The sequence below is a fragment of the Blastocystis hominis genome (genome assembly GCF_000151665.1).
Source record: "Blastocystis hominis, Singapore isolate B (sub-type 7) whole genome shotgun sequence assembly, scaffold_0".
NCBI lineage: Eukaryota > Bigyra > Opalinata > Blastocystidae > Blastocystis > Blastocystis hominis.
Window position 1 is genome coordinate 907185 of NW_013171815.1, and position 21648 is coordinate 928832.

Here is a 21648-nt window from a genome sequence, read left to right on the forward strand (position 1 = left end):
AATATAGAATAGAAAATAATTGGAGAATAAAGACTATCCTCAAAGGAGAGGGAAGGAAGGGGGGGATGAAGAAAATGGGCAGTGTGATCTCTCATTCTACCTCAGTACTTCAGCTACTTACTAAAAACAAACAAGGAACACTTTAGAAGGTGTGACATTTCAGAAGGGAATCACATTGGGATCACATCTCCAGGCTTTCCAATAAAATTCTGGCACTTCGGGCAGTAATGTTTTCTACAATGTACACTACAAACAACGGCTACGTTTTGAAGCTCTTCCAAACAATAAATCCAGCCATGAAAAAGAAAAGGCCAAAGAAAATGACAGGGAACAGAGAAAACAGAAGATCACTTTCCGTATGGCTCATAACCAAAGGTATTAGTATCATGGCAACAAAGAAGAAGCAAAAGAAAGGAACTCTAAAGATCAAAACAATCCAATCAACTAGCACATTCCCCACCATAAGGAACCACCCGTGGTACGAGTTAAGATATACTCGTGACAAAATGGACAAACAACTCTCGTAGGGCTACAAGTGACGAGCTAATTCAGTATGTACGCTGCACTAAGCTTTGGCTGTCGCATAAGGTACACTCTATTTGACCGAGAGGAGTCAAATCCGTTGTAAGTAACGTCTACATAATTGTTTGAGGGAATGTAAGAGTAAGTCGCTCCGTTCGAATAGGGAGCAGCAGTGGGCATCTGGTTTCCAACAGGCTGAGCAAAAGGAATCTGACTATTCACCGGAATGGACTTTGTTGGTTGAGTCCCTGAAGAAACGCCAGATTGAGACAGAGGGTTCGGATTTTGGCTAGGAACATTCACATAGTTAGGTTCCGGGACAAACTGATTTGCTGTATTCGTAAAATTTGATTGAGCTTGTTGTCCCTCGTAGGTTCTTGGTTGGCTTGTAGCGTAATTCTAGAGGTAATTTATGTGCGTAAAAATACATGAAGTTCGACATAAGGCTGATTAACCGTGTTTGGAATGTTAGAATAGGGAACGTAATACTAAATTGGAATGAAAACAAAAATATACATTCCCGCTCCCATAGTTTACATCATTCGGAATCATAATACTTTTTTGAATAGATTCAGTATGTGTTATTTCCAAAAATAGTCCTTATATTTGACTCTTTCAAATCTTAAAAACGAATATCACAGTGAATGGAGGATGTTTTGTTGGTGTGCTGTAATGGGATCAATGTTTTTTAGGACAAAGAGTGGGTATAAGAGTACGAAGTGTTTAGAATCAGTAATTAGTCTTTAATGTGTATACTAATAGTAGGTTACAGCTGTAGTACAAGTAGGCATAAAATATGTAGGGTTTGCAAAAGGAGAACTTGATCTAAGGTAATAGGAAGCTGAAATAGAGTGGTCATCTGTATACTGGTATAGTTTGCGATTCAATACGCAATAAGTAAATCGAAATATCGAATTCTTATGTCATTCTTTTCCATTCTCGAAAACCGAATCAACAGCATATTTTAGAAATAGTCGACTATAAAACATAGTATGTCCACGTAATAGTCACAATTGAATCGTTAAATTCGAATGGTTTTTCACATGTAACACATTTCTTCTTTCATTACTCAAGCAAGCTCAATACTTTCATTTTAGCTCTTCAATTCTGTTTTATATCATTCTTAATATCGTTCGCACAAGAGAATGGAATATGCTAGCTAAATCGATCGAGCTGTAATGATGGCAAAGAATCAGTCGATGATTGGATTTATAATCAATGAATGATACTAAAGGGTTTGGAACAAACATAGTCAGCATTGAATAAAATGTGTATAGATCCAATACTCTTTTATGACTACACATATTTGAAATGATCAGCGAGAATGGAGGACACATCAGCTACGAATCAAATCAAATCAATCAAACTATACTCGATATTGATTTCGATTTAACTTCAAAGAATGCATGTGGTAGATTAACTCTTTGAAGATTTGGAATGTCTAAATACAGTCAAAGCTCCATAGTTATAACTACTTTTCAATATCACTACACCAGGACCATAGAAACTACTTTCTACGGAAGTTATTGATTTTAGATTTGGAAGATCTACAAAGCAAATCATTTTGAATCATTTCATTTTTACTTCGCATAAGCAATAAACATGATTCACCAATTCTTCCACACAGCGCAAAATAACCGAGTTGAATGGATTTCAATGATGGAAGATCTATATCAATCATCTCATTCAAATTTATAAGATACCTTTTATTATTGTTGAGAAGGAATCACGGAATGCTACATCACCTAATGTAATGGATCGTAGATTTGGAAGATCTATGCATTCAGATATCCAACATCATATCAATACCTTCAATCACAAATGAACTAGAATAGAAATTCCATGACCTACTTCCAATTGTACCAATTTGAATGGATAGTAATTGTGGTAGATTCTTCAATTCAAAGTCTCCAGCAAAATCACTGAAACTCCATTCACCAATTTGAATGGATTTCAATGATTCACAATTCAATATGTGGAATGATTTCGATTCATCATAATAACCTCTCCAATCAGTCTTTTTCTGAGTAAATGAGTTCTTGCCGATTTGAATAGTTTTCAGTCGCTTTAATCCATCGATTTTGAATGTTTTCACATATTCAAAACAATCATTGCCGATAGTGATTGATTCCAGGCATTTGAATTTGTTCAGACCCAATTTATTCAATTCATTACAACTATTTGAACATATCACCAATTCCATCACTTTCAGATCTATATCATTCAATTCAGAACTATTGTGGACTTCAATTCGTTTGGGAGGCACATTTACAATTGGTTCAGTTTTCATTTCACATGGTTTTTCATTCTTCAATATGCTTCGAATACTTTCATTCATTCCTTTCACATACCAACCTCCATACAAATCGATTCCACCCTTCTTCTCTAAACCATGTTCCCATTCACTTTCTCGAATTGCTGTTCCACTAGCTTCATCAATCAAATATCCCAACCCATTTCGTACAAATTTACCATTTACAATACTATATCCTCCTATATAAATTGGAATTCGATTCAGTATTTCCACATTTCCATTCTCATCATTGTTTTCAACATATTCGATCATTTGGTTATTATCAGCATCAAATTCACGAATCATTCGAATCAGTTTGTCTTTCAACCAATATCCTTCAATCTTCTCTTTACCACTCTCTATATCAAATGCAATTCCATAACCATCTCGATTCATGTCCTCATCAAATCCACCTCGATAGATCAATCGATCACCCTCATCATTCTCACACTTACATCGAATTGTCAGTATCAATCCTTTTTTACTATTTTCGATTCTTCTTCGATCTCCATCATTTCCAACAATCGAATCCCAGTTTTCTTTTTGTAATGCTTTACCATTCTTATATTCAGTTATTCCACCTATTCGCTTTCCATTTTTCATCATCCATGCAAGACTCAAGATTCCACGATTAAATAATTGGCAACGACCTTCAACTTTACCATCTTTCATCTCACTTAGCAAATACTCGTTTGAATGATCTCCTTGATATAGAGTTATTTCATATTCGACTCCATTTATCGAAATCTTCTTCTTTTCCCCAGTAATGTACTCGCTGAGAAAACACTTCGATTCTCTAGTTTTGATGGACGAATCTGTATTATTATGATATTTATATATGTATGTACTATTAAAATTGTTTACCATACTACTGAAAATACTGTTTTTCTTACTTAGCTGTTTATTATGTCATTATACATCTATTTTAGTTTTATATTCAAACTAATTTTTGATAATAATCGATTTTGGTCAATCTGGTACAAGCATGTGTTCCTGTTACGTACCAACTCCACATATAATCCTAGAATATTCGTATTTCCATTAGAACAATGGAGTATAGAAGATATCATATGATGAATAACTTGATTTGTGTGCATCATACATTTCGTTGCTAAACGATTAGAAAAGTGTCGATGGAAGGGTACTCAATATCAACGTGGTACCTTCATAATGTTTGCACTTTAACAAAGCAAATAGCTGTATTCGTTTTCATCTTCTTGTGTGGTTTCCCTATTTGGCTTTATTCATGTTTGCTCATATAATAATATAGCAAGTTCAACGATTGCAATGCTACCACAACTATAAACCTACACATATGGATCTGCTACTTTATGGAGAGTGTTTTCCAAATTCTTTTTATTAAACACTCTCCTAAACACGCCATTATGAGTACTAAACACTTCACTTCTATGAATAATTTCATTTAGGAAGAGAGTAGTTGGCTCTACAATCGATGTACACAACTGATGGCTTTTCCCACTCTCACCATGTACTATTCTTTACAACTATCGGCCCCCAAAACAAAAAATATGATTTTATACAAAAACCACAAAATGCACAATGAATTACAACCTATCTACAACTCAACTTCAAACTCTTCTTCTTCCTCCTCTTTTTGTCCATCCGGTAAATAACAAAAATCCTTAGTATGTCCCCATTCTCCCGTTTCCGTGCAAAAACGTCCAATATAACCTTTATAAGACCCAGGACATGGAATATATGCATACTGCCCTGCTGGAGTCTCTTTCCAAGTCTCATCTCCCTTACATTCTACATTATCAAGCAACCATACGAACATACTGCACATGTTGACAAGGGAACTCCAGTGAGCCATTACTCCAGTCGGAGTTTTCTTTCCTAAACAAATACGTCTATAGTAGCCAGTTCCATTACAGTAATAAAGCACACTTTCTCCCACGCTTTTTGAGGGCCACAAATGTCCGTCAATTTCCACCTCGGGACATTTCTGCTTTGTAGCTTTTTCGGTTCTCGCGAATACCACTAGAATGCAAAGAAGTAATAATTGTAAAATATGCATCTTAGTGGATATCAATAGAGATATATTTAAGAAAACTGCCCAACCAAAATAATCTTAAATTCGATACTCATCTTTTTATGCGTTGTTATTCTATGCATTGCTTTAGAGTCAATGGGGATATTGAAAGCGAAGAAGGATAAACTCGTGTGACAGTTCTTAAAAAGATGGTTTTCTCTTTGTATCTCCTTTCAGCATTCTTTCTATTTCATGTCGCAACATGCTCGTACAGCGAAGAAGAAACATTACGAATGTGGAGACTGAATTCCCTATCTTACTGCAACAACGAAACGCTGCAAGTCAATTCCCTAAATTTGGTGATATAAGTAGAATCTATCTTGTGAAGATTGTCGTCAGTTTCGAGACAATCTGACCGAGGTGACCGTTATTGAGAATACAGCGATTGATCTATATGGATTTGTGGGACTCTGGGGAAAGAATAGGGGTACCATCACCGTTCTCCATACAATCTAGTGATTGTAGTGTTCCGTGCTTCAGAGGGTACTATCAACTACATTGAGAACATTTCTTCCGCTTCCCTTTCTCCCTTCAATGTGTGTAAGGATTGCATGGCATCTGGCATCTACCTCGCAATGTATTCGATGGTTCGAACCGATGTAATATTCTATTTCTTTTCTCAATAGGTTATTTCTGCAATTGCTCGATTACTTTTGAAATATGATATTTCACATATCCAGCTAACAGGGCATTCCCTGGGAGCTGTCTTTGCTACCTATGTGGCGACTGACCTCATTTCCCAGGTCAACCATTATGATCTCACAGAATATTTAAAATATCCGTATAAGTATAACCTCTCTGTTCCGATTTTGGACCAATGCCACACCATTCGTAATCACATACGAATTAGGGATATTTACACTTTTGGAATGCCAAGAATTGGAAATACAGCGTTAGCAGAATATATAGCAAAGCACATACGTTTTCCTCCACACGAAGCCTTGATCCATAGCTAATTTTTATCGTATCACTCAAGGAGAAGATTTAATTCCCCTCCTGCCCCCCAGTTTTATGAACTTCGTTCACACAGGAAATGAGGTACTTTAAAGGATTCCATCTGAGAAACAGTACTGGTATCCCCCGGAGAGCAGGGATTACCGCATTTGCGAGTTTCCGGAAAGTGCGGATTGCATCAATTCCTTAAAAGTGCACTCCATTGAAGACCACAGCATATTCTTGGGAGAAGCGAAAGGACATTGTAACAGAAAGGATTGATCATTTTTTGTTGAATACAGTCGGATTTTTTCCGCGGTTATAATCCAAACGTTATTCTCTCAAAAATTGTTTTCGATGGAAGATCTTGTTATTTGTGTTGTTGGTTTAGGTTATGTAGGTATCCCTATGGCTGTTGCCTTCGCCGAAAAGGGAGTGAGAGTCATCGGTTTCGATATTTCAAAGCCCAAGGTGGAGGCCTATATCAATGGGTATGATCCCACACAGGAGGTTGGCAGTGAGAGATTGCTGAAAGCTCTCAAGGGAGGTTTACTCTCTATCACTAGCGAATTAGAGGATATCCGTGCTGCCAACTTCTATATTGTAGCTGTTCCTACCCCTGTGAACGAGGACCGTTCTCCTGATGTGGGTCCTGTTCGTGGTGCTTCTGAAACAATCGGAAAGGTGCTGAGCAAGGGCGACTATGTCGTTTTTGAGTCCACTGTGTACCCAGGCTTGACTGAGGAGCTGTGTATTCCTATTATTGAGAAGCTGTCTGGTTTGAAGTACAAGGAAGAGTGGAAGCTGGGATATTCGCCTGAACGAATCAACCCGGGTGACAAGGTCCATACCTTCCGCACCATCAAGAAGATTGTGTCTGGTTGTGACGCGGAATCCCTCGAAAAGATCGCTTCCGTTTACGAGATGGTGGTGGAGCCCGGCGTCCACCGCGCCACCTCGATCGCTGTGGCTGAGGCCGCCAAGGTAATCGAGAACTCGCAACGTGATATCAACATTGCTTTTATGAACGAGTTGGCGATTATCTTCGACAAGATGGGCATCGACACCCACGACGTTTTGGAAGCGGCGGGCACGAAGTGGAACTTTTTGCACTTCTTCCCTGGCCTGGTGGGCGGCCATTGCATCGGCGTGGATCCCTACTATCTGACGTACCGTGCTCAGAATCTGGGCTACACGAGCCGCATCATCCAGAACGGCCGTTTGCTGAACGATTCGATGGGCGAATGGATCGCGACGAAGGTGGTGAAGCTGATGGTGCAGCTGGGTTTGGTGGTGCGCGGCGCGCGCGTGTGCGTGATGGGCATCACGTTCAAGGAGAACTGCTGCGATGCGCGCAACAGCAAGGTGTACGACATCATCAAGGAGCTGAAGGAGTACGAGATCGAGGTGGTGTGCTGCGATCCGTGGGCGGTGAAGGACGAAGTGAAGCGATTCTATGGAGTGGACGTGGTGGATCTGAGCGAGGTGAAGGACTGCGACGCCGTGGTGATGGCGGTGGCGCATCGTGAGTTCGCGTCGATGTCGATGAAGGATCTGAGAGCCCTGTTCAAGCCCTCGGTGGCGAAGAAATTGGTCTACGATGTGAAGAGCGTGATCAGCAGAGAGGACGTGCCCGAGGACATGGTGCTGAAGAGACTCTAAACAACGTGCATTGATCGTGTTGTGCGATCTCGATTCTCGTCTAGTATTATGATCTCTCCTTGGCTGTTTGTATATAACAAACACTCCACATTTCTTCTAGCGAGTCTTGCACGGTGCGGCGCACCTGCTTCTTAAACTGGGCGCGGTTGTCGCGGTACTGCTTGGCGGCGTCGATGTTCGCAGGGGAGTTCTCGTTGGGCTCGGAGAGCATGTTTTGTACACTAATCAAAATGGCCTCGACTGACAAAATGGGGCGCCAACGCTCTTCTTGTGTTTCCTATGTCACAGAAGCACAGATGTCGCTACGAATTCGTTAAACATGTCCACTCCAGGAGCGTGGAGAATCGAAATACACACCTTCCCATCTTCGAAAACTACAGATCAGAATTCGAACGCAAAGCGACTATTTGGATGCCACATCTTTGATATAAACTTCATCTCAGGAGGGTTGTTGGGAAAATCGGAGGGGAATGACAATTCCGCTCGAAACAATCCCCCTTCACTAAAAAATGAGCACAATCACATGCACATACTAGTAAGACCCAGTAGGCCCTTCGACAATGACTTCCCAGTTAAAGAGATCGCAATCGTTTTTAAGTCCAACAGATATTCCGGAGGGTGGGTTTTCCGTTAGCTCTAGACCATAAATCGGCGAAAATGTCTTCCACCTTTCAGTTGTCTCATCAAGAGGGTTGAAGCGAATGCTACGTATTAGTGACTTCCCACACAGAAAAACGAACAGGACATATTTTTATCAACCAATGAAGAGAATTGTGAACTGAACGGGTTTTGGATCATTATTCCATTTTTCGTATCTGTTAAGAAAATGAACCGCATGCCATCGGATGTGCTTTTGGAGTTGCGCAAACTCCCCGGGAACGACGTATTGAAACACAGGCTGATTGTTGTGCATAGGTTTGCGCAGATTGTGGAGCTGCCAGACCACAGTGGGCCTCTGTGTCATACGGAATTTTTGTTTGTTTGGAGTGTTCAGGACAACATCGTGGTTTGGGAGTAGGCAAAGACTGAAACTGTGACCGGCAGGTGCATCTGAGCTTCGTACGCTCGGTGCAGATGGATTCCTGGACGGAGCGTGAGATCAAAGCAATGCAGGTCGGAGGAAACAAGCAAATGAACGATTTCCTCCAGGAGCACGGCGTCCCCAAGAACAGTTCCATTAAGAAAAAATACAATTCTCGAGCAGCTGCTCTCTATCGCGAAGTGTACGCTTTTTCCTTTTGATTCACACCAGCATCGCCGCCAAGATCGAAGGCCGCGAGCCCCCGACCGATCTCCCCGAGGATGATTCCAACCCCGAGTTTCCTTTTTTTTCCTCGCCCTAACCCGCAGAGAGCTGAACGAGGAAGACGAGGACCCCATCAAGCGCGAGCTGCGTCTGCGCGCGGAGGCGAAGGAGCGTCTGCAGAAGAAGTTCGGCGCGGGCGGTCTGAAAAGCCAAGCCGTGGGCTCCTCTCCGATCCCTCCCGGCGGCTACGGCCAGCAGCCGAGCAGCCCGCAGCCCGGCGACGAGTACTGCCCTTGCAAATCTTCGATATAGCATCGTGAAGACGCTGCAAGGCTTCGGTCAGGGCGTGATGAAGTCGTTCCAGGACGCGCGGATCGGCGAGACGATCGAGAGCGGCGTGAGCTCGGTGCGCGCGAAGCTGAACGACCCCGCGTTCCAGAAGGACGTGAAGGAGAAGGCGCAGGCGGGCTGGTCGTGGCTGTCCAGCACCGCGGGATCGATTTGGTCCGCGGCGAAGGAGGCCGCCACGCAGATCGCCTCCGAGCTCAACGAGAACAACGCCAATGGCGGAGGAACGCCGCGTCCCGCGGTGAGCACGCCGCGGCGAGACGGAGGGGAGCGCGAGGAACCGCGGGAGGCGGTGAGGTCTCCGAAAACCGCGGGGAAAGCGATGGAAAGAAGGGCGGAGGAGGAAGCGGCGATCGGAGGGTAGGAGGCGAGGAGGAGAGTGAGGAGCAGCGATGGAAAGAGGGAAACGGGGAAGGCGGAGAGTGGAAACAGCGATATCGAAATGGACGATGATGATTGGATGGAGCAGGAACTCCGCAAAGCGAAGCAGAATCTGCACATCCAGGAGAAGCAGCGCACGCCGCAGACGCCGCAGACGCCGCAGACGCCGACTGCGGGGGGATTGAAGCTGTCACATGAGAGTTCGGAGGCCGGAGGAAGCGCGGAGGGAAGCAGACGACGCCATCACAGCCATCACCATAGACATCGGAAACGTGGGGGAGGAGAGAGAGGATGAGACGTAGCGGTGGAAGTAAGCAAGAAGGATCTGGATAGCTGGCTCGATGATGATGATGATGATGATGATGATGATGATGATGATGAGAAAGTTGCTAATGAACCTGCGGAGGAGAAGAAGGAAGTGAAAAAAGCGGCGGAGGATAGTAAGAAGAAGGCGTAGGAGTGGGGGAAAGGGTGAACGATAGACCCATGACGGCGGAAGACTTCTTTGCAGAGTTTGGTGTCTAAGTCGTTGTGTTTGTTCATAAACAGGGCGAAGCACTCGATACTTAATAGGTCTGAGCATCCTTGTTCTTCTTCTCTCCAATCTCAAGGGTCTTGCATCGCTTCAGAGGGCGCTGAGCTCTCATCTTGCACTCCTTGCACTCCAGACGAAGGACCAGCTTCTTGGTCTGCTTGGCCTACAAATCACGCCAAAACGACAACACGCACCTTCTTGTGGAAAATGGGCTTGGTCTGACCTCCATAACCCTTCTGCTTCATATCGTATCGACGCTTTCCTACGTATCACCCTCAAAACTCAACTTCTACCCTGAGGTCTCAGAGAAGCCTTACCGGCCTTGTACTGCGTGACCTTGTGCTCCGTGTGCTTGTTGCACTTCTTGCAGTAGGTTTTCTCAGTCTTGGGTACGTGGACCTGATAGGAGGTTAGTTCTGTCTCCAATGCAATGTGCACACTCTCTCAGGATGCCCTACCATTTCGAGTAAATTCACAGTGCTTCGAAACTAGCAATCGAGCTGTGGTTTGGTCATCTGTTCAGTGTGAGTCTCCTTGATAATCAAGAAATCATCACATTTGGCTGTTTCTACTGCTATCTGCTGTATTGAAATATATATATATATACTCTAGATCTCCCTATGCTTTTAAAACAAAATGCACTCCACACCGTCCTTCGACTCTTTTGTTGTCCCTTCGAGAAATCAAACTCGAGCAACCCATCCCATTCGATCCATACTATTTCAAACAAACAAGCACACAAGCAACCAAGCCTTAGCTTTCATTTTACGCCACAGGCTTCATTCTGAGCATCTGCACTCCATGCACAGGCACTTCCTTGGCGACATAGCTTCCCTCGAACACTCCGAGTTCTTCATGAGCGTACAAATCGCGGATGCTGTACTTCTGCGTCTCTCCGAGAATCGCGAAGTCCAGCGGAATATCGACCACCTTGTCTCCATGGTTGTGAAGAGCCACGGCCACGTCTCCGTTCGCGAGCGGACGAGCCCACACAGAGCGGTTCTCCTCGAAGGGAGTCAAACGGATACCCTGCTTGCCGAGCTTATCCTGATCGACGGCGATGATCTCCTTGTTGCGGAGGATCTTCACGGCCCAATCGGGCAGTTCGCGCAGATCGTTCGACATGATGAGCGGAGAAGCCAGAATGGACCAGATGGCGAAATGCGACTTCGACTCGTCCTCCGTCAACGATCCGCCCTTCAGACCCGCGACGATCATATCCGCATCGTTCCAGTGACCAGGACCCGCGTACTCAGCCCACTTCGTCTCATTACCGAACTTGTCCATGATGCTCTTGATGGACCTCCAGTTGCACTCGATATCGTCCCAGTTGCGCCACAGGTTGCAGTTGGGAGGCAGAGGAGCGTAGTCCATCTCCATATCGTACGCAGGCCACGAGCAAGAGTACACGATCTTGCGACCCGTTTCGTTCAGGAAACGAGTCATAGCGGGGTAGGCATCCGCCTGATCGATCAGCTGAGAGTAGCAGCCGTCCATCTTCAGGTAGTCCACCTCCCATTCGGCGAACGTCTTGGCATCGAGCATCAAGTAACCCTCAGAGCCCATGTAGCCTCCGCAGGTCTTGGTACCGTAGTCGTTGTAGATTCCGAGCTTCACACCCTTGGAATGGGCATAGTCAGCCAGCCACTTGATTCCGTGGGGGAAACGCTCGGGATCAGGGTACAGACGGCCGTTTTCATCACGGTCGTGCGTCATCCAGCAATCATCAATGTTGATCATCTAAACGTGAGGGAATGAATGGCACCAATACGTCATAACCATACTCGAGCCAGCCATCGTCAGCAAGACGGTCGATCATATCCACAAACAGCTGTTCGGAAATACAGTCCTTAGGGTAGTTCTTGCAGTCCACGTTGCAGCGGAACTGCTCCCATTGCATCCAACCCTACAAATGACGCCAAATATCTAAGTTCACCATAGGAGGAGTTAAAGCCAAGCCATTGTCAAGGGAATAAGCCAAAGCAAGAATAGCGAAAAGGATCACTGCCTTCATCGATTACCCAAGTTTACAAAAAGTTTATGACGGAATGCAATTGAGGGTATTTAGGGCATCCAATCAGCAACGAGGAACAATTTTTATCATTTCCATTTTTGGAATTCCGAATGTCCCTGATCCCCTCAAAACGAAACACAAATCTTTCATGGCATTTCGTTCCTTCTAAGGGTGCCTCTTTGCAATATGATGAGGAAGTACAATGCAGTCGATTCAAAATAGAACTGTGTGATTTGCTGCATGTGTGTCAACAAACAAAAAAACACTTAAACTCCGACCTGGATGGAGGAATAAAAGTCTTTAGTGAGCTGCTGGAAGAGAAGCAGCTGTTGGTCGTCCAACGGCCTCAAAAGACGAAGGTCCTGGAGAATATGAATATAGTTTTGATAGGTGGTGCGAAACACTTCATTATGCACAAACTGCAATTCAACGAAACACCGTGTTTTTACCATTGTAGAGTACAAATCAAGCATGAAAAGAACGAAATTCTCGATATCGCAACACTGCGACTCATTCAGACCCACCTTCAAATGTCTCTTTATGTTATTGTAAATCGTATCGTTTGAAGTAACTACCAAAATGAACACGCACAAGCCATCCCTACTCACAATGTCGTAAATCATCTCCTTCCCATCAACGCTATCGAAGTCATAATAATGATAATTCGACTGCAGTCCCTTCAGATCAACCGAACCGCCCACCACGAACAATCGATTGCGATTTCTTTTTGACCGTCGCGATTCGCAGCGCAACCACACATTTCAGCAGCAAATACTACACTAGAGTCCATCCACGCACCGTACATAATCCCAAATCGGAACTTCGCTCTCCATGTTAATCGCTGCCGCAACTCGCTTCACCGCAATGCTCTGCACCCGCTTCACCATCCCAAACGGGTCGTACTTCCCTTCTCGCACGCCTGCCGCCGTGAAGTCATACGGAACGCACGTGTGTCTCGCCTACGTCGCAGCTCCTTCCCATTCCCACCACAATCTCCAGCAATAATGTCAAAAATCGGCTCGATTTCCGCGACTCCACCGTTCCACACAGCGCCAAAATCTCCCCCACAAACGAACACACCTGCGCCAAGCACCCCGCGAAGTACGCCAAATCGACGGTCTCCAGCAAGATGGTTCTACGTTTCACCGTTTCTCCGCGTCCTCACAGCCGGTCCTCCACGTGCTCCAACTGCGGAACATGGATCTGGACCACGGTGAGGAGCTTCATGATGAGTTGGTAGTGCGGAACGGAGAGTCCGTCGGCGGCTTGTTGCATCTGCGCCTTCTGAAGAATGCGCGCGGCGTGTGCAGAGAAAGTGGAAACGGAGGTCGTGGAGGGGAGAGAGGGGTCAGGGGAGAGCGTGAGGGGCTGGGATTTGCGAGGGCAGTAGGGAGTGAGGATGGAGGAAAAGAGAAGGAGAAGGCGGCGGAGCACGACGAGCACGACGAGCGGATCGTTCCCAAAACTGAGCAATGCCGAGTTGAAGCTGCGACTCAGACGATCCGCCATGCGGCACACAATTCGAAGGCGGCCGAATCGTTGTCTCCGAAGGTCACGTGCGCGAGGAAACGCAGCAGACAGGCCTGGAAGGACGCGTAGCACGACGCGGGCATCAGCTGATTGTACGCGTTCAGTCCCGACTGGCAGATCAATTGCAGGTTTTCGATCAGAGATCGGTTCTCGATGCGCGGAGACCGGTCCAGAACCGCGGTTACCAGCTGCACGCACACCTAGGTCGCCAGTTCCGCGATGAAACGCACCTGGATCCGCGATTCCCCCGCGAAACAGTCGAGAAACTCCAGGAAAACGTCTGGGAGTGAAAGAGTGACGGAAACGCTTGCCGTTATCGAAATAGTCCGTAATATTGTCAACCGTGGTGACCAAAATCGACATGATTTTTACCAAATCCGGTTGATTGGTGATCGGGTTTTTCACTTTCTTCATCGATTGGTTCACGTCGTTCACCACGATCAGCACCTCGCGTTTCTACGGTTTCAAGGTTCCACGGTTTCCCCACGGAGTAATGCAGGATCACAAACGGGAGAAACTCGCAGATGAGAGTGAAATAATCGCGGGAATTGCACGAATTGAGGAGTTTCCACAGCGAATTCAGCAGCTCCATATCGCCCCGCTCGCTGATTTCCAGCGAATTCATGCGACGAAGCAGCAATAAAAGCGTCGATTTCCGCTCCTCGTACATCAAATCCATTGTCCCGCGGGAATCCTGGATTTCGGGGGTGAGCGAATTCGACGAATCCGCGAATGAGAAGGAGGGATTGAATTTATTCATCGCCTGGACTTCGGAGGAAACCGAAGCGGGACCCCACAAAAGCGAATCTTTGGGATCCCACCCCGACAATGAAACTCCCGAAGGAGAATCGACTTCGTAGGAATGAATCATTCGATGGATGTATTGGATGATGGTTCGAAAGAATCGATTAAAATAGCTCGAAGGGAGCATGGCGATAATTTCCGTCATTAGAGCGAAACTCCTGGAGAGGAGGGAAAAATCGCGCAGAAGCGACGAAATCGAGCTCGTTGCCGCGTGCTGCAGCGAGACGCCCAACAAATAGTGGAAATTCAATAGAACATGTTTCTGATACTCCATGACAGAATTATACCCGATTTTGTGAATGTCAAAATTCGAGGCTAATTTTTCGTTTTGAAGCCATTTCCCCACAAAGTGACACACCACGTTCGAAAATAACTCTTCCGAAAAGAGCCGCGAGCTCGTAACTTCCTCCATAATATTCACGTTTTTCTCGTTCTTCAAGATTCGTGGAATTCCAAAAATCGGAGGGGATTTGGACGAGGGAGTTTCCACGCAATAGCGGAGGAAATGGGTGAAAAAGGAGATGAAGAACAACTGAATCGTCGCAGGAGAAAACGCTGCGAGAATGGATTCGACCCCCGAACAATAGGAATTCCAATAATCGCGCCGAAATTGATAGAGCAGCGGAAGGAGGCAGCAGCGAGTCATCTGTCTCGGCAGAATATAATGATAGAACCGCGTGGAGCGCCACATGCGATCGACGATCTCTCCGAGAGGACTTCGATCGGGGTGGTTTTCGATCGAATTCTCCCCGTTCGAGGGTTCTACGGTTTGGTGATGCTCTCTCAAGGAGTGTGGTGATTGATGGGAGTGTTGTAAGTGGGGCGACTGTTGTGTTTGTTGTACTTGTTGTGTTTGTTGTGTTTGTTGTGTTTGCTGCTTTGCCCAGGCTTGAAGAGTGGTGAAAAAGGAGTCAAAAGCGCGCGCAATTCGCTGCGTTTCATGCAAAAACCCGATCAAACTTCGAATAAATAGGAGTAGCAGCGGATCGAAGAGGCCTGGTATTGTAGGAGGGTCGCGAGAGTGTAGAGCGGGAAGAGACAGCGATCGAATTCTTCATGACGCAGACGATCGGTGGCGAGCTGCTTGTTAGGGTGGAAGATGAATACCTTCAGCTGTGATGAAATGAAAGAATCGAGAGAAGAACGATTTATGCGGATGATGTTGCGCTTGTGGGGTTTTCGAACCAAAAAGAGGTCATGGGGATTCACTATCGAAAACTGTCTAATCGTTTCTGCGGAGTGAGGATACTGCTTTACAGTATCGTTTGCTAAAATAAAAGAAAGAATCTAGACATACAGACAGAGGTAGGCAAAGAGTACAAAGAGAGAGAGAAATCGTCCGTTCTACCAATCTAAAGTAAAACGGAAAAATTAAAAACAACACTACTACAGGAATCAAGGGTAATAGTCCAAATGGAAGTTTCGGGGCCCGCTCCACGTGGGAAATCCTGCTTCTTAACATCTACCACCTATCAAATCAATAGGATGTTAAAAAGGAGAACCTCTTGCAAATCACTCGTATGCTCCTCAGAATCACCTTTAGAATCTTCCTGAAAGTGTAGATCCAATAATTCCTCAGAGAAAGGGTGTTGATCACAAGGGGCTATGTTCAAAGGAGTGAATGAATGAAGAATTCCATGCGGAGTAAACTCTCTATATTGTAATCAAGATAATATTGTACTTACAACACCGGCATTGAAAAATAAGGACAACACCTCAAATAGTGACTATTTTTTGCAAGAATAATAATAAGCAAGATGAGTGATGACTAATAATAATATTGGAATGAAATATAAAATATCAAACGCTTAGCAATGATTGAGAACAAGTGGTTAGTAATGAAATGATCACTTTTGTTTGTTTTGGATGAGAATAACAAACAGGGAAATATTACTATATTTAGTGACAGAATCGTATAACAATAGTTGTACTTGCGATTTTCAGTGATAGTCTTATTTCCGTGCAAAGCAAGACTGCTGTTGCCAATTCTTCTATCAATCACTTTCTAATTGATAGTATCTTCATACCAAATGTGTAAGAATGCTTGGGCGAAGAAATGGATGTGCCTGGATGGATTATACTCTTATGAGTAATAGAGACTATGTAGTATTGAAATGAAATACTAAGTTATTCATAAATAAAGGATATGTGCTGAATGACATATGTTTGCAAACTTGTTTTCAGCCATATAAGACATTGAAGGTATTTCTATTTATTATCTGTATTTGCTCAACAGCAACAATTGTTTGATGGTTACCTTACATAAAACATACATATCAGTCTCTAACTTAATATAAGACGTTTTATCACGACCATAGTATTTATTCTTATTTAAATATATTCGTATCAGCGTTAAAAATCCTTTCATTTGTCCATTCATCAACCTAATTTCTGTTTATTGTTTGTATTAAGTATTACTAAAATAGGTCAGTTTCGTGTGATTAGCTATATGCTATTGTTTGTACCTTCCTGGAGTATTAGTATTATCCGTCTAATAATAGAAACTGGTGATAGCGGTGATTATTAATTGAGAATAACAAACTACGTATTATTCCAGGAAAACAACCTGAAAATTACACTATTTTCAAAAACCAATTAATTAGTATATATCAAGATTTAATACTATTTTTTTTTTCATGATTCGATACCACTGTGCTCACGCTATTTATAAATGAATAATATGAAAAATAGTACGATAGAATTGTTGTGCAATTCGATTCGAATGTTAACTCTTCGAGATTTACTATTGGCAATCCGGATTATTGTACTATCTGTATTTTATCGTTCAATGGACTCAAATCAAATCATAAAAACAGGTCTCGATAACAATCACTACTATCAACAATAATTATGTTCTATACCACTCTATTATCATACTATGGAGTACAATCTAATTTTATGACTTGATAGTCTTCATTCATTCACTCGTTCGCAATCCCATTATTTGTCAAGAATATCATACTTCTATATTGATCTTGGATTAATACTAATATGGCTCAGTTTGGTTCTTCCATTTCTCAATAATTCTCTACTTTCATTCCTCACATCGAATACACAAAGGATAGGAACATGCTAGCAGAACAAATCTGGAGAGTAATGATGGAAAAGAGTCAATCGATGATTGGACTATAAAACAATGAATGACCAAATAATCAAGGTGAGGTATGTGGAGCAAAGATCGAAAGCAGGTATTGAATAAAGAGTGACTATTGAATGGAATAAGTTGCATAGATACAATGCTGATATACTTATTTGGTCTCGTGGGCAATGTCAGAAAAAAGGAATACACATCTATAGATACAATCAAATCGATCACACTATACTCGAAATTGAATTCCTTTGACAATACTTGAAGAATCAGGTAAATCGGCATTTTAAAGATTTGAAATATCTATTTACTGTCATAATTCAATATGTGGAACTGCTTTCTAGTATCACTGAGCGAGGACGACAAAAACTATATGCTTTGGTAGTAATGGATGTTAAATTTGGAAGTTCTGCATTCGATCATTTCATTACATTCCATAACTACTTCGCATTATTAAAGAAAAGGATTTGTCATGTTTTCCTCCAAGAGCAGATCAGCCGAGTTGAATGGCTTGTAATAATGGAAGATCTGCAGATTAATCATTTCAATCAAATTCGTTCAATACTTTTGATTATTGTCGATATAGATTCACGAAACGCATAAAAGCCCAAAGTAAACGATTGTCGATTTGGAAGATCTAATCATTTTACACTGCCCATATCATATTAATACCTCGAAGTGTAATTGAACTGGAAAAGAAATTGAGCGAACTATTCACAATATTCCTAATTTGAATGGATTGTAGTTGTGGTAGATTCTTCAATTCAAAGTCGCCTCCAAAATCACTGAAACTATATTCACCAATTTGAATGCATTTCAATGATTCACAATTCAATATGTGGAATGATTTCGATTCATCATTACCATACCTATTCTATGCTAGAGTGAATGAGTTGTTTCCATTATTAATAGTTTTCAATCGACTTAATCCATCGATTTCGAATCTTTGCACTAATTTATAACATTCATTGTCGATTTCGATTGATTCCAAATTATACAACAATGAAACATCCCAATCAACTAATACACAATTATCAGTCAGTTTCAAATGTTTCATTCCGATATTCAGTGGTTTGCTTCCATCGCCTTCATATTTTTCAGTAATATCACATTCAATTCCATTACACCATTCACATTCATTCACTAATTTACCATATCGATCATATACTTTTCCTCTTCCAAATCGATTATCATCACACCAATATCCTTCATATTCAATCAAACCATTATTATGATAACTCGTTTCATATCCAAATCGTTTCCAGTCGATCATTATGCCCTTGTACACCAATATTCCATCATCATCATACATTTCGCCATATCCAAATGGAATTTTTAACTTGTTTTCTGTCAATATCAAGCCTTCAAATCGACTTCCATGATCCAAATCCACTATTCCTTCGACTACTTCTATGGATTGTTCTTCATTATATGAAATATCACCAATTTGATGATTTCCAATCACTTTCAACACTTTCTGTTCATTGACCACAAATCCTTGATTCATGAATACTCCATTATTGAATTTCAATACTACACACTCCATTACTCAACGTGAGTGAAGTCCAACCATCCACCTTCCATTTCCTATTTAAGTGTGCTTGTACCTTTTAAATGGTAAAACTATCTGCATGATAGTTATTGATAACAGATATGGCAAAATCAAGAATACTATGCATTGAAATACGCAATAATATAGAAAAAAAGGAAGATAAACATAACTTATTTTACCATTCTTATATAAAATAGCGCTATTTGAGTATATTTCACATTACATTGAGTATGAATGTGATAACACAAATAAATACGTATGTGAAAATACATTTCCTTTTCTTGTACTCAGTATTTGTTATTCATATTACTTCTTTAATTCCATTATTATTTCTGATATCCTTCCATACTGTTAGATAAAGCATTTTATATTCACCTATTCACGAATATTTCCAAATTGTGTTAACAAATCTGATCCCTAAGTCCGAAATGGATTTACGATTTTCGGAATATATCTATCATATGATAGTTAATATTGGTTGACAATAATCAAACAATAAGGAAGCGATTACGATTGGAATACTTGATTTGACCATATAATTGTGGATGCAAGATAGTGGAGAAATTAGAATACCAAATTCAATATTACCATGTGGATAAGTAGCTAGGAGGGATACATTCTCAGTTGATATTGTGATTCTGTATCAACGCAATGTTCTTTGCGAAAACCTTTTGAAGTGATATTTGTTAGTGTCTCGGTTCTAAATGCTATTTTGGGGGTAGATGGATCGTGTATAATGAATAAATACGACTACATACGAAGATGATCGCATAGGTTACTTGACCATAAGTCTTTTCATGTGATTATCTTTCATGGACTCTAAATTCAATATAAGACTACACTACACTACACTACACTACCCCACCTTACACATTCAAATTCGTTACTCTCTTTTGTATGTTTCATTTTAGGTATATCGTGGTTTCGCTCTGACTTCCTGTGATTCTTATTGTTGTGAACGTCTTATCTGTGATGTTATATTCAAAATCTGTCCCTTTTCTACAGCCTATAAGTTCACACATTCGCATAATAGTTTGTCTCTCGATTACCAAGTGCTATCTACTGTTCCTGTATTATTTGATGATATATACCAGAATCGTTTCCAACCGTATTACTCGAAAATGACCATGGAGTATTAATTACTGGTCCTGGATCATATTTCATTCTATTTGGAGCAATCCGAATCTGATTTCTACCTTCAAACTGTCTTTCATTATCATTCCTTAGTATTACATAATGGTTTCCAATCTTGAAAAATGTCTTTTTACAGGTTTGGGTAAAACAAGGGCAAAGCAGAACGCATGACGGACAATGTTCCTGACTCGTTGGTTCAATTCAGAATGCTTTGATTTCTCGGTTTGTTTTGTGACGACAATCAAATTTGGAATTGTGGGACTGGACAGCCGCATGTCTAAGTGTTTTTTGAAAGTCTTTCTCTGATGCCCTACGGATAATTTGGGTAGAAGGGTTGCTTTTGTGAATTGAGTTATGCTTGTTAGTTGGATTTGAGCCACAGCTTCTCATAGAGTGACCTGTATGATTCCGTACCATGACGAAGGTGATGAAGTTCGTCTTCTGAACAGTCTGGAAATGTTGGTAAAGTGAATCCGATTTCTTTTATCCTCTCAACGAGAAATCAATCTGTGACTGTATTGGTAACTCGGATATCATGATCAATCTGATTGGAAAGTACTATAAGACCAAGAATCTGTATCTTTGAAAGAACTACTCGCATTTCTCTTTCTCCCCAGATTCCAAGACGTCAACATCGACTTCTCCGAGTGCCTTGCGAAGATCTGCAACGAAATGGGCAAAACGCGTTTTCTCCATGTGTCGGCTCTGCAACAGAACCTCAAACATCGTTCGGAGTGTGCTCGCACGAAGGTGGGCTTGGCTTTTCCATTCCATGTTGGCTAAAAGCGACAAAGTGCTCCACGAAGTCATGCCCAGCGCCTGCATCGTTCGTCCTGCAAACATGTTCAGCGAAGATGACCGCCTGTTGACCTGGTAGAACCGCGGGCAGAGCTTATTGGCAGGATCGGCAGCCAGCTGCACATCGATCCGTGGCTGATCAATATCAATGGCAGAAGCGCTCTGAAGCAGCCTGTGTGGATGGGCGATGTGGCCACGGCGATTCGGAAGAACTGCATGACTCCGGACGCTTTCGCGGGAAAGACGATGGAGTTGGCGGGAGGGAAGTGATCTTGTGGGTAGATCTGGCGGCGTGGTTCCAGAAAACAATGGTGAGTTCGACGAAGCTGCCTCGCACGCCCACAACACTGGCTCGTTGGTTCGCGTTTCTGTTAGAGTTGGGTCCGAAGCCGTATCTGTCGAGAAGCGAAATGGAGCTGCGTGTGACGGATACTATTCTGGACCCGGACCCGCATACGGAATGCATTGTATTCAAGGACTTGGGAGTAGGAACGATGGGGAAGATTGAGTGTAGATTGTTCCTCACAGCTTGGAGTAGAAGGGATAGAGTACGGCTCTGCGATATGAAAGGGAGGACACTGGACATATTGTGATGATGGAAACGCAACTATGAGAATGATTTAAGTTCAATTTGTTTTGATTTGCTTCGGTTTGTTTCAAACACTATTTGATAAAGGAGGTGGAGGATAAATATGGAATATGGAGCATGGAACATTATTGATAATAGTTATCATAGTGTAGTAAAATAGATTGGA

The 21648-nt window shown here is 42.6% G+C and overlaps 8 protein-coding genes; 3 read left to right on the plus strand and 5 right to left on the minus strand.

Moving 5' to 3' along the window:
* Positions 1-136: 136 nt before the first annotated feature.
* Positions 137-1084, minus strand: GSBLH_T00000296001 (uncharacterized protein). XM_013038483.1 has 6 exons: positions 1039-1084; positions 951-1010; positions 560-921; positions 452-529; positions 264-419; positions 137-234 (listed from the first exon to the last, which is right to left on the minus strand). Exons 1-6 carry the CDS (start codon positions 1072-1074, stop codon positions 171-173), a joined length of 756 nt encoding a protein of 251 aa, XP_012893937.1. The 5' UTR covers positions 1075-1084; the 3' UTR covers positions 137-170.
* Positions 1085-4365: 3281 nt separating this feature from the next.
* Positions 4366-4853, minus strand: GSBLH_T00000297001 (uncharacterized protein; the record flags this gene model as incomplete). XM_013038484.1 has 2 exons in its annotated part: positions 4366-4585; positions 4616-4853. 2 exons carry the CDS (start codon positions 4851-4853, stop codon positions 4392-4394), a joined length of 432 nt encoding a protein of 143 aa, XP_012893938.1. The 3' UTR covers positions 4366-4391.
* A 1305-nt stretch (positions 4854-6158) lies between these two features.
* Positions 6159-7463, plus strand: GSBLH_T00000298001 (uncharacterized protein; the record flags this gene model as incomplete). Its single annotated transcript, XM_013038485.1, has 1 exon — positions 6159-7463. One exon carries the CDS (start codon positions 6159-6161, stop codon positions 7461-7463), a length of 1305 nt encoding a protein of 434 aa, XP_012893939.1.
* Positions 7464-7509: 46 nt separating this feature from the next.
* Positions 7510-8261, minus strand: GSBLH_T00000299001 (uncharacterized protein; the record flags this gene model as incomplete). The annotated part of the gene is made up of 5 exons (XM_013038486.1): positions 7510-7740; positions 7770-7837; positions 7868-7965; positions 7997-8167; positions 8200-8261. 5 exons carry the CDS (start codon positions 8259-8261, stop codon positions 7510-7512), a joined length of 630 nt encoding a protein of 209 aa, XP_012893940.1.
* Positions 8262-8298: 37 nt separating this feature from the next.
* On the plus strand, positions 8299-9963 carry GSBLH_T00000300001 (uncharacterized protein; the record flags this gene model as incomplete). Its single annotated transcript, XM_013038487.1, has 9 exons — positions 8299-8346; positions 8379-8477; positions 8508-8686; positions 8716-8781; positions 8814-8993; positions 9022-9417; positions 9448-9710; positions 9741-9891; positions 9921-9963. 9 exons carry the CDS (start codon positions 8299-8301, stop codon positions 9961-9963), a joined length of 1425 nt encoding a protein of 474 aa, XP_012893941.1.
* Positions 9964-9990: 27 nt separating this feature from the next.
* GSBLH_T00000301001 (uncharacterized protein) lies at positions 9991-10462 on the minus strand. XM_013038488.1 has 4 exons: positions 10414-10462; positions 10267-10372; positions 10168-10235; positions 9991-10136 (listed from the first exon to the last, which is right to left on the minus strand). Exons 1-4 carry the CDS (start codon positions 10432-10434, stop codon positions 10005-10007), a joined length of 327 nt encoding a protein of 108 aa, XP_012893942.1. The 5' UTR covers positions 10435-10462; the 3' UTR covers positions 9991-10004.
* A 248-nt stretch (positions 10463-10710) lies between these two features.
* On the minus strand, positions 10711-12015 carry GSBLH_T00000302001 (uncharacterized protein). XM_013038489.1 has 3 exons: positions 11910-12015; positions 11745-11879; positions 10711-11713 (listed from the first exon to the last, which is right to left on the minus strand). The coding sequence occupies exons 1-3, from the start codon at positions 11985-11987 to the stop codon at positions 10739-10741; spliced, it is 1188 nt and encodes a 395-aa protein (XP_012893943.1). The 5' UTR covers positions 11988-12015; the 3' UTR covers positions 10711-10738.
* Positions 12016-20476: 8461 nt separating this feature from the next.
* GSBLH_T00000303001 (uncharacterized protein) lies at positions 20477-21163 on the plus strand (the record flags this gene model as incomplete). XM_013038490.1 has 2 exons in its annotated part: positions 20477-20968; positions 20998-21163. The coding sequence occupies exons 1-2, from the start codon at positions 20937-20939 to the stop codon at positions 21161-21163; spliced, it is 198 nt and encodes a 65-aa protein (XP_012893944.1). The 5' UTR covers positions 20477-20936.
* Between the last annotated feature and the right edge of the window lie 485 nt (positions 21164-21648).